This window comes from Nerophis lumbriciformis, linkage group LG03, assembly GCF_033978685.3.
Source record: "Nerophis lumbriciformis linkage group LG03, RoL_Nlum_v2.1, whole genome shotgun sequence".
In the NCBI taxonomy this organism is placed as follows: Eukaryota; Metazoa; Chordata; class Actinopteri; order Syngnathiformes; family Syngnathidae; genus Nerophis; species Nerophis lumbriciformis.
In genome coordinates, this window is record NC_084550.2 from 39,579,249 (window position 1) to 39,590,531 (window position 11,283).

At 48.2% G+C, this 11,283-nt stretch overlaps 1 protein-coding gene across 6 annotated transcripts in view; it reads left to right on the forward strand.

The window, feature by feature from the left end:
- The window catches only part of ppp1r16b (protein phosphatase 1, regulatory subunit 16B), a 276,451-nt gene extending 268,908 nt beyond the window's left edge, over nt 1-7,543 (forward strand). For 2 of the 6 annotated variants that reach the window (XM_061937730.1, XM_061937729.1), the window contains exon 11: nt 1,266-7,543. In XM_061937730.1, coding sequence (XP_061793714.1) covers nt 1,266-1,691 — 426 coding nt within the window. In that variant the 3' untranslated portion in view covers nt 1,692-7,543. The remainder of the gene's footprint in view (nt 1-1,265) is intronic. The other 4 variants (XR_012050324.1, XR_012050325.1, XR_012050323.1 and 1 more) reach the window with 4 other exon arrangements.
- Nucleotides 7,544-11,283: the final 3,740 nt, after the last annotated feature.

The window sequence follows — 11,283 nt, forward strand, 5'->3', positions numbered from 1 at the left end:
CCCACCTCCACTGGGCGCACCCTTACCCTCCAGTCTCAGTCCTTTGCCTCAGCTGCAAGGTTGGAGTACCGCAGCTTCTTGCGTTCATACGCTTCTTTGATGGTATCCTCCCACGGAACTGTCAGTTCAATGATATAAGATATAAGAGTTGTGTGATAACTTACACATAATTATTCTAACAGGCCATTCTAAAACCTTAATTCTAGCCTGATTTAGCCATTCCTTTACCACTTTTGACGTGTGTTTGGGGTCATTGTCCTGTTGGAACACCCAACTGTGCCCAAGACCCAACCTCCGGGCCGATGAGTTTAGGTTGTGTTGCGTTTTATGTCCAGTTGTTCCTCCCAGGGAATTCAAGTCACAAGTCGCTCCCAAGCTCTTTACGACACTTAAAGCTGAGTTGAAAAACCACCAGAGACGGAATAGGTATTTTGTAATATATTTGCAAAGCTTTGCAGATATACATTCACAGAGACAGCATAGAACATTCGGATCGCCCCGCTAAGATGGTCTGCCCCCCGAAACACCCTCTCCCCTCTTAAGTCCCTGGCAGTCCTGTGTCTCTAGCCAAAACAAATGTCCATTATCTCTCTCTCTCTAACATTCCTCATTCAAGGTTAAGCACACAGTTTTGCAGACAACCAAAAGACCACAATTGGAAGAAAAACACTAGCTGTTTTGTAATATGATTATGAAATAAAAAGAAGTAACACTTAAATTCGGATATATGTAAATATCTGCCTCCGACAGTTGTCCTGAAGAATTTGGAGGTAATCTTCCTTTTTCATTGTCCCATTTACTCTCTGTAAAGCACCAGTTCCATTGGCAGCAAAACAGGCCCAGAGCATAATACTACCACCACCATGCTTGACGGTAGGAGTGGTGTTCCTGGGATTAAAGGCCTCACCTTTTCTCCTCCAAACATATTGCTGGGTATTGTGGCCGAACAGCTCCATTTTTTGTTTCATCTGACCACAGAACTTTCCTCCAGAAAGTCTTATCTTTCTCCATGTGATGTTAGATGAAACAAAAATTGAGCTGTTTGGCCACAATACCCAGCAATATGTTTGGAGGAGAAAAAGTGAGGCCTTTAATCCAAGGAACACCATTCCTACAGCCAAGCACGGTGGTGGTGGTATTATGCACTGGGCCTATAAGAGTTGAGTTGTAGAAATGATTGGAAACTCAAGACAGCCATGACATGATGTTCTTTACAAGTGTAAGTTCAACGACTAAAAAGTGGTGTGACTCTTCTCAATGTCCAGGTGATGCCTGTAGAAGTTGTAGAAGTCCTCAAGCAGCCCCAGCTGCCCGCCATCCTCAAAGAAGGCGGCACCAAACCAAACGGCGTCATGGCCACGTGGTCGTGCACGGGGCCACAGCCCCCCACCACGCTCCAAGGCGAAAAGGGGCCCGGCGAGAGACCTCAGACTCTGTCCGAGCTGAAGAAACAGAGGGCGGCGGCCAAAATTTTGAACCACCCGTTGTTGAACGGCCACCTTTACAACGGGTCCACGGACTCCTTCAGCGACGCCAAAGCCCACTCGGATGACCCCCGCATGCCTCTGGTGTCGTCCAACGGCAGCGCCGTTTTCTACACGCCGGCCAGCGGCGACCCGCCCCTCCTCAGACTGAAGCAGCCGCTGGAAGAGGAGCAGCCCAAGTCACGCACCTGCTGCTGTGTATCATAGCGCCCTCGTCAGGTGAAAGGAGGTGTTTGCACAGGAGAGAAGGTGAATGCATGAATGTGTCGCTAAACTGTCACTCACTCACTAAGGCTGCGTTCACACCATTTCTCTGCGTGTGGACATGATTTTCTCAACTACCCATTGACCAGTAGGTTGTCTTCAGGGCCTTGCCAGGCTGATGACCCAACTCTGGAGCCCATATTCAGTCTGAGTTTTCAACATGAATAGTACATGTCAGGAAAGAGCTGGACAAGGCTTCAAGTCAGGGGTGACCATTACGTCCATGGCCAGCTAGCGGTCGATGGTGGAGGGTGTGTCAGTCGGTGGATGGTGGAGGGTGTGTCAGTCAGTCGATGGTGGAGGGTGTGTCAGTCGATGGCGGAGGGTGTGTCATTCGATGGAGGAGGGTGTGTCAATCGATGGTGGAGGGTGTGTCAGTCGATGGCAGAGGGTGTGTCAGTCGATGGCGGAGGGTGTGTCAGTCGATGGTGAGCAAGCAGTCGATGGTGGAGGGTGTGTCAGTCGATGGTGAGCAAGCAGTCGATGGTGGAGGGTGTGTCAGTCGATGGTGAACGGTATGTCAGTCGATGGCGGAGGGTGTGTCAGTCGATGGTGAGCTAGCAGTCGATGGTGGAGGGTGTGTCAGTCGATGGTGGAGGGTGTGTCAGTCGATGGTGAGCTAGCAGTCGATGGTGGAGGGTGTGTCAGTTGATGGTGAGCTAGCAGTCGATGGTGGAGGGTGTGTCAGTCGATGGTGGAGGGTGTGTCAGTCGATGGTGAGCTAGCAGTCAATGGTGGAGGGTGTGTCAGTTGATGGTGGAGGGTGTGTCAGTCGATGGTGGAGGGTGTGTCGGTCGATGGTGAAGGGTGTGTCGGTCGATGGTGAAGGGTGTGTCAGTCGATGACGGAGGGTGTGTCAGTCGATTGCGAGGTAGCAGTCGATGGTGGATGGTGTGTCTGTCGATGACGGAGGGTGTGTCAGTCGATGGCGGGCTAGCAGTCGATGGTGGAGGGTGTGTCAGTCGATGGCGGAGGGTGTGTCAGTCGATGGCGAGCTAGTAGTCGATGGTGGAGGTGTGTCAGTCGATGGTGGAGGGTGTGTCAGTCGATGGTAGAGGGTGTGTCAGTCGATGGTGCATGGTGTGTCAGTCGATGGCGGAGGGTGTGTCAGTCGATGGCGGGCTAGCAGCCGATGGTAGAGGGTGTGTCAGTCGATGGCGGAGGGTGTGTCAGTCGATGGCGAGCTAGCAGTCGATGGTGGAGGTGTGTCAGTTGATGGTGGAGGGTGTGTCAGTCGATGGTGCAGGGTGTGTCAGTCGATGGTGCAAGGTGTGTCAGTCAATGGTAGAGGGTGTGTCAGTCGATGGTGGAGGGTGTGTCAGTCAATGGTGGAGGGTGTGTCAGTCGATGGTGGAGGGTGTGTCAGTCGATGGCGAGCTAGCAGTCGATGGTGGAGGGTGTGTCAGTCGATGGCGGAGGGTGTGTCAGTCGATGGTGAGCTAGCAGTCGATGGTGGAGGGTGTGTCAGTCGATGGTGGAGGGTGTGTCAGTCGATGGCGAGCTAGCAGTCGATGGTGGAGGTGTGTCAGTCGATGGTAGAGGGTGTGTCAGTCGATGGTGCAGGGTGTGTCAGTCGATGGTGGAGGGTGTGTCAGTCGATGGTGCAGGGTGTGTCAGTCGATGGTGGAGGGTGTGTCAGTCGATGGTAGAGGGTGTGTCAGTCGATGGTGGAGGGTGTGTCAGTCAATGGTGGAGGGTGTGTCAGTCGATGGTGGAGGGTGTGTCAGTCGATGGCGAGCTAGCAGTCGATGGTGGAGGGTGTGTCAGTCGATGGCGGAGGGTGTGTCAGTCGATGGTGAGCTAGCAGTCGATGGTGGAGGGTGTGTCAGTCGACGGTGGAGGGTGTGTCAGTCGATGGCGCGCTAGCAGTCAATGGTGGAGGTGTGTCAGTCGATGGTGGAGGGTGTGTCAGTCGATGGTAGAGGGTGTGTCAGTCGATGGTGCAGGGTGTGTCAGTCGATGGTGGAGGGTGTGTCAGTCGATGGTGGAGGGTGTGTCAGTCGATGGTGGAGGGTGTGTCAGTCGATGGCGGAGGGTGTGTCAGTCGATGGTGGAGGGTGTGTCAGTCGATGGCGGAGGGTGTGTCAGTCGATGGTGGAGGGTGTGTCAGTCGATGGCGAGCTAGCAGTCGATGGTGGAGGTGTGTCAGTCGATGGTGGAGGGTGTGTCAGTCGATGGTAGAAGGTGTGTCAGTCGATGGTGCAGGGTGTGTCAGTCGATGGTGGAGGGTGTGTCAGTCGATGGTGGGGTGTGTGTCAGTCGATGGTGGAGGGTGTGTCAGTCGATGGTGCAGGGTGTGTCAGTCGATGGCGGAGGGTGTGTCAGTCGATGGCGGGCTAGCAGCCCATGGTGGAGGGTGTGTCAGTCGATGGCGGAGGGTGTGTCAGTCGATGGCGAGCTAGCAGTCGATGGTGGAGGTGTGTCAGTCGATGGTGCAGGGTGTGTCAGTCGATGGTGCAGGGTGTGTCAGTCGATGGTGGAGGGTGTGTCAGTCGATGGTGGAGGGTGGGTCAGTCGATGGTGGAGGGTGTGTCAGTCAATGGTGGAGGGTGTGTCAGTCGATGGTGGAGGGTGTGTCAGTCGATGGCGAGCTAGCAGTCGATGGTGGAGGGTGTGTCAGTCGATGGCGGAGGGTGTGTCAGTCGATGGTGGAGGGTGTGTCAGTCGATGGTGGAGGGTGTGTCAGTCGATGGTAGAGGGTGTGTCAGTCGATGGTGGAGGGTGAGTCAGTCAATGGTGGAGGGTGTGTCAGTCGATGGTGGAGGGTGTGTCAGTCGATGGCGAGCTAGCAGTCGATGGTGGAGGGTGTGTCAGTCGATGGCGGAGGGTGTGTCAGTCGATGGTGAGCTAGCAGTCGATGGTGGAGGGTGTGTCAGTCGATGGTGGAGGGTGTGTCAGTCGATGGCGCGCTAGCAGTCAATGGTGGAGGTGTGTCAGTCGATGGTGGAGGGTGTGTCAGTCGATGGTAGAGGGTGTGTCAGTCGATGGTGCAGGGTGTGTCAGTCGATGGTGGAGGGTGTGTCAGTCGATGGTGGAGGGTGTGTCAGTCGATGGTGGAGGGTGTGTCAGTCGATGGCGGAGGGTGTGTCAGTCGATGGTGGAGGGTGTGTCAGTCGATGGCGGAGGGTGTGTCAGTCGATGGTGGAGGGTGTGTCAGTCGATGGCGAGCTAGCAGTCGATGGTGGAAGTGTGTCAGTCGATGGTGGAGGGTGTGTCAGTCGATGGTAGAAGGTGTGTCAGTCGATGGTGCAGGGTGTGTCAGTCGATGGTGGAGGGTGTGTCAGTCGATGGTGGGGTGTGTGTCAGTCGATGGTGGAGGGTGTGTCAGTCGATGGTGCAGGGTGTGTCAGTCGATGGCGGAGGGTGTGTCAGTCGATGGCGGGCTAGCAGCCGATGGTGGAGGGTGTGTCAGTCGATGGCGGAGGGTGTGTCAGTCGATGGCGAGCTAGCAGTCGATGGTGGAGGTGTGTCAGTCGATGGTGCAGGGTGTGTCAGTCGATGGTGCAGGGTGTGTCAGTCGATGGTGGAGGGTGTGTCAGTCGATGGTGGAGGGTGTGTCAGTCGATGGTGGAGGGTGTGTCAGTCGATGGCGGAGGGTGTGTCAGTCGATGGTGGAGGGTGTGTCAGTCGATGGCGGAGGGTGTGTCAGTCGATGGTGGAGGGTGTGTCAGTCGATGGCGAGCTAGCAGTCGATGGTGGAGGTGTGTCAGTCGATGGTGGAGGGTGTGTCAGTCGATGGTAGAAGGTGTGTCAGTCGATGGTGCAGGGTGTGTCAGTCGATGGTGGGGTGTGTGTCAGTCGATGGTGGAGGGTGTGTCAGTCGATGGTGCAGGGTGTGTCAGTCGATGGCGGAGGGTGTGTCAGTCGATGGCGGGCTAGCAGCCGATGGTGGAGGGTGTGTCAGTCGATGGCGGAGGGTGTGTCAGTCGATGGCGAGCTAGCAGTCGATGGTGGAGGTGTGTCAGTCGATGGTGCAGGGTGTGTCAGTCGATGGTGCAGGGTGTGTCAGTCGATGGTGGAGGGTGTGTCAGTCGATGGTGGAGGGTGTGTCAGTCGATGGTGGAGGGTGTGTCAGTCAATGGTGGAGGGTGTGTCAGTCGATGGTGGAGGGTGTGTCAGTCGATGGCGAGCTAGCAGTCGATGGTGGAGGGTGTGTCAGTCGATGGCGGAGGGTGTGTCAGTCGATGGCGAGCTAGCAGTCGATGGTGGAGGGTGTGTCAGTCGATGGTGGAGGGTGTGTCAGTTGATGGCGAGCTAGCAGTCGATGGTGGAGGGTGTGTCAGTCGATTGGTGGAGGGTGTGTCAGTCAATGGCGAGCTAGCAGTCGATGGCGAGCTAGCAGTCAATGGTGGAGGGTGTGTCCGTCGACTGACACACCCTCCACCATCGACTGTTAGAGGGTACCACAGCACTGAACCACAGGTGTGAACGCAGCCTTCAAAACTGGACCGAATTCTCCAGAAGAAATTTAGCTGAGCCGATGGATTAAAATTCCTTTTTTTTCCAGAAATAGACAAAATTAATTTTCCAGGTACTGAATAGAATTGTGTTGAAGGATGTATGTATTGTCTAACAAGCAATGAAGGTTCCCTTTACCCGCAAAGCCAAGAACATTGTTATCACCTTGCAGAAATGTACTCATTTTTATACTGTTTGTCCGCCCTCAACTGACATATTTTTTATTTATGCATCATCCGCTCTCAGATCCTTTAAGACGACCCTTTGACCGTATTTATTTATGACGTGATTAAACTGCATATTGCTTCCTAGAATATTTATTGTCGTTGTCACGGATGAAAGATCACATGTTGACAGGAAGGGCTCGGTGGCACACCATTCCGGTGTGAGCAGCTAATGAGCGACACTTGGTGAGCACATTGGCTAGAACATTCTACGGTATGTGACCTCATCTCCTCGCCATTGCCAAAGAGTCTTCCGTCAAAAAAAAAATACTGTACATTAAGTTTGAATTCTTCTTGATCTTGTTTTTAACCCATAATGTAACCCATAATTCAACCTCCTAAAATCCCTTGAACCCTTTTGTACGGTGTCGATTATTTGTAAGGACGAATTTGTAAATACGTTTGATCTGTTCCCATTAACTACGTCTGTTACTTGTGTGGTAATGAAAATAAATGGAACCAGACTTGAGTAACTTAGGAGTGGGTCTGGCTTAGTTTTTGCCTCGTTCTGGGTTCTAGTCCTGGATACATTAACCAAGCCCCTAACGCTTCAGTCACACGCAGGATTCTCACCAGAATGAGGGAAAAACTTAACCCATCTGTACCCGTCATGTTGCTTTCATGTGTTCATTATTCATGTTTAATGTTGTTTGTTTTAATGAAAGTAGCAGAGGCTTGTTTGGTCATGTTTAATGTCCACTTTGTCAATAAAGTCACATTTCAACTTGCCACAAAAGGATCATCTCCTGGAATAAATTGTATATTTTGACAAGTGTTTATAGTCTCTTTTGTTTGGGAGTGGCTGTCTGGAGAAGGCGTAACAAAATGATGGTGTGTTCAGACCAAAAGCAGTGAAGTTATCACGTTGTGTAAATGGTAAATAAAAAGAGAATACAATGATTTGCAAATCCTGTTCAACTTATATTCAATTGAATAGACTGCAAAGACAAGATATTTATTGTTCACACTGAGAAATTTCTTTTTTTTTGGCAAATAATCATGAACTTAGAATTTAATGGCAGCAACACATTGCAAAAAAAGTTGTCACAGGGGCATTTTTACCACTGTGTTACATGGCCTTTCCTTTTAACAACACTCAGTAAATGTTTGGGAACTGAGGAGACACATTTTTGAAGAGGAATTGATTCCCATTCTTGCTTGATGTACAGCTTAAGTTGTTCAACAGTCTCACTTCTGATATTTTAGGCTTCATATTGTGCCACACTTTTTCAATGGGAGACAGGTCTGGACTACATACTATGAAGCCATGTTGATGTAACACGTGGCTTGGCATTGTCTTGCTGAAATAAGCAGGGGCGTCCATGATAACGTTGCTTGGATGGCAACATATGTTGCTCCAAAACCTGTATGTACCTTTCAGCATTAATGGCGCCTTCACAGATGTGTAAGTTACCCATGTCTTGGGCACTAATACACCCCCATACCATCACACATGCTGGCTTTTCAACTTTGCACCTAGAACAATCCGGATGGTTCTTTTCCTCTTTGGTCCACAGTTTCCAAAAACAATTTGAAATACGGACTCGTCAGACCACAGAACACTTTTCCACTTTGCATCAGTCCATCTTGGAAGAGCTCGGGTCCGGCAAAGCGTTTCTGGGTGTTGTTGATAAATGGCTTTGGCTTTGCGAAGTTTTAACTTGCACTTACAGATGTGGCGACCAACTGTACTTACTGACTGTGGTTTTCTGAATTGTTCCTGAGCCCATGTGGTGATATCCTTTACACACTGATGTCGCTTTTTGATGCATTATAGCCTGAGGGATCCAAGGTCACGTGCAGTGATTTCTCCAGATTCTCTGAACCTTTCGATGATATTACGGAGCGTGGATGGTGAAATCCCTAAATTCCTTGCAAAAACTGGTTGAGAAATGTTGTTCTTAAACAATTTGCTGACGCATTTGTTGACAAAGTGGTGACCCTTGCCCCGTCCTTGTTTGTGAATGACTGAGCATTTCATGGAAGCTGCTTTTATACCCAATCATGGCACCCACCTGTTCCCAATTAGCCTGTTCACCTGTTCCAAGTAAGTGTTTGATGAGCGTTCCTCATCTTTCTCACTCTTTTTTGCCACTTGTGCCAACTTTTTTGAAACATGTTGCAGGCATCAAATTCCAAATGAGCTAATATTTGCAAAAAATAAAGTTTTCCAGTGTGAACATTAAATATATTGTCTTTGCAGTCTATTCAATTGAATACAGGTTGAAAAGGATTTATGATTTTAATCAGGTGTTTTTACATGTGTTTGACCTATGGGCCCCATTTTTCCACAACAGAGGACCCCTGATCCCACTCAAATATCAACACTGAATTAGTAATCCTACTCTTGATTTTAATGTTATTCAATAATGTTGTCTAACCTACTTACATTTAAACATGATCCAGTTTGTTAAATGATACACAACCATGTGTTAATCACACATATTATTATCAAGACTTAGGGCAGGCTGATTACAAAAATAAATACGAATCAAAAACACTGCAAAAGAAAGGACTCGTACAAACGATGAAAACACATTTGCATGCAATCTTACAAAGTGGAAAAGTGTTCTGTGGTCTGACGAGTCCACATTTCAAATTGTTTTTGGAAACTGTGGACGTCGTGTCCTCCGGACCAAAGAGGAAAAGAACCATCCGGATTGTTATAGGCGCAAAGTTGAAAAGCCAGCATGTGTGATGGTATGGGGGTGTATTAGTGCTCAAGACATGGGTAACTTACACATCTGTGAAGGCATCATTAATGCTGAAAGGTACATAAAGGTTTTGGAGCAACATATGTTGCCATCCAAGCAACGTTACCATGGACGCCCCTGCTTATTTCAGCAAGACAATGCTAAGCCACGTGTTACATCAACGGAGCTTCATAGTAAAAGAGTGCGGGTACTATACTGGCCTGCCTGTAGTTCAGACCTGTCTCCCATTGAAAATGTGTGGCGCATAAAATACCACAACGGAGACCCCCGGACTGTTGAACAACTTAAGCTGTACATCAAGCAAGAATGGGAAAGAATTCCACCTGAGAAGCTTAAAAAATGTGTCTCCTCAGTTCCCAAATGTTTACTGAGTGTTGTTAAAAGGAAAGGCCATGTAACACAGTGGTGAACATGCCCTTTCCCAACTACTTTGGCACGTGTTGCAGCCATGAAATTCTAAGTTATTATTTGCAAAAAAAAAAAAAGGTTTATGAGTTTGAACATTAAATATCTTGTCTTTGTAGTGCATTCAATTGAATATGTGTTGAAAAGGATTTGCAAATCATTGTATTCCGTTTATATTTACATCTAACACAATTTCCCAACTCATATGGAAACAGGGTTTGTAATTATATATCTTTAAGATGTCACCGCTATTATCAAAAATAAAAATAACAAATAAACCTAACACTATTTAGATTCACTCGGTCACAACATTAGGTAGACCTGCAAACTCTTAGGCCATGTCTACACTAAGTCGTTTAACCCCTTAAACGAATAATTATTTAGCCTCAGCCCCGTTTCAGCCCCACTAAACCATCGTTTAAGGTTCCCCTCCTCGGACAAAGATTAGATTGATAGAGCTGCATTGAATAAAAATAGATTACAAAAAGTGTTGCATTAAAAGAAAACGGTTTTAGCAGCATTTATGTTACACGTCTGTTATGTACATGGAAACAATACGTCAGATTACTTTTCTTTGTGTTTTCTCACAACCTGAATAACAGAGCTGACTGAGCGCTTGACTTGATGTCAAAGTAAGTACGTATGATGTCACAACGTATCCAGACTGCAAGACCCTGTAAAGAGAGGCTTCCAAAACAAGCTCACGGCCAAAATGCATGAACTTTAGAATTTGATAGGAGTATCAAACATTGGAACCACAAGGAAAATCACCCAGAGGTCCCTTTTAATCCATTTCAATTCATTTGAATGAGTGACCCTGTTTCGCTTTTTGAGGTACAAGCTGCACCACAGAAATGTACAAACCCTGTTTCCATATGAGTTGGGAAATTGTGTTAGATGTAAATATAAACGGAATACAATGATTTGCAAATCCTTTTCAACCCATATTTGATTGAATGCACTACAAAGACAAGATATTTGATGTTCAAACTCATAAACTTTTTTTTTTTTTGCAAATAATAATTAACTTAGAATTTCATGGCTGCAACACGTGACAAAGTAGTTGGGAAAGGGCATGTTCACCACTGTGTTACATCACCTTTTCTTTTAACAACACTCAATAAACGATTGGAAACTGAGGAAAATAATTGTTGAAGCTTTGAAAGTGGAATTCTTTCCCATTCTTGTTTTATGTAGAGCTTCAGTCGTTCAACAGTCGGGGTCTCCGCTGTCGTATTTTACGCTTCATAACGCGCCACACATTTTCGATGGGAGACAGGTCTGGACTGCAGACGGACTAGGAAAGTACCCACACTCTTTTTTTACGAAGCCACGCTGTTGTAACACGTGCTGAATGTGGCTTGGCATTGTCTTGCTGAAATAAGCAGGGGTGTCCATGAAAAAGACGGCGCTTAGATGGCAGCATATGTTGTTCCAAAACCTGTATGTACCTTTCAGCATTAATGGTGCCTTCACAGATGTGTAAGTTACCCATGCCTTGGGCACTAATGCACCCCCATATCATCACAGATGCTGGCTTTTTAACTTTGTGTCGATAACAGTCTGGATGGTTCGCTTCCCCTTTGGTTCGGATGACACGATGTCAAATATTTCCAAAAACAATTTAAAATGTGGACTCGTCAGACCACAGAACACTTTTCCACTTTGCATGAGTCCATCTTAGATGATCTCGGGGCCCAGAGAAGCCGGCGGCGTTTCTGGATGTTGTTGATA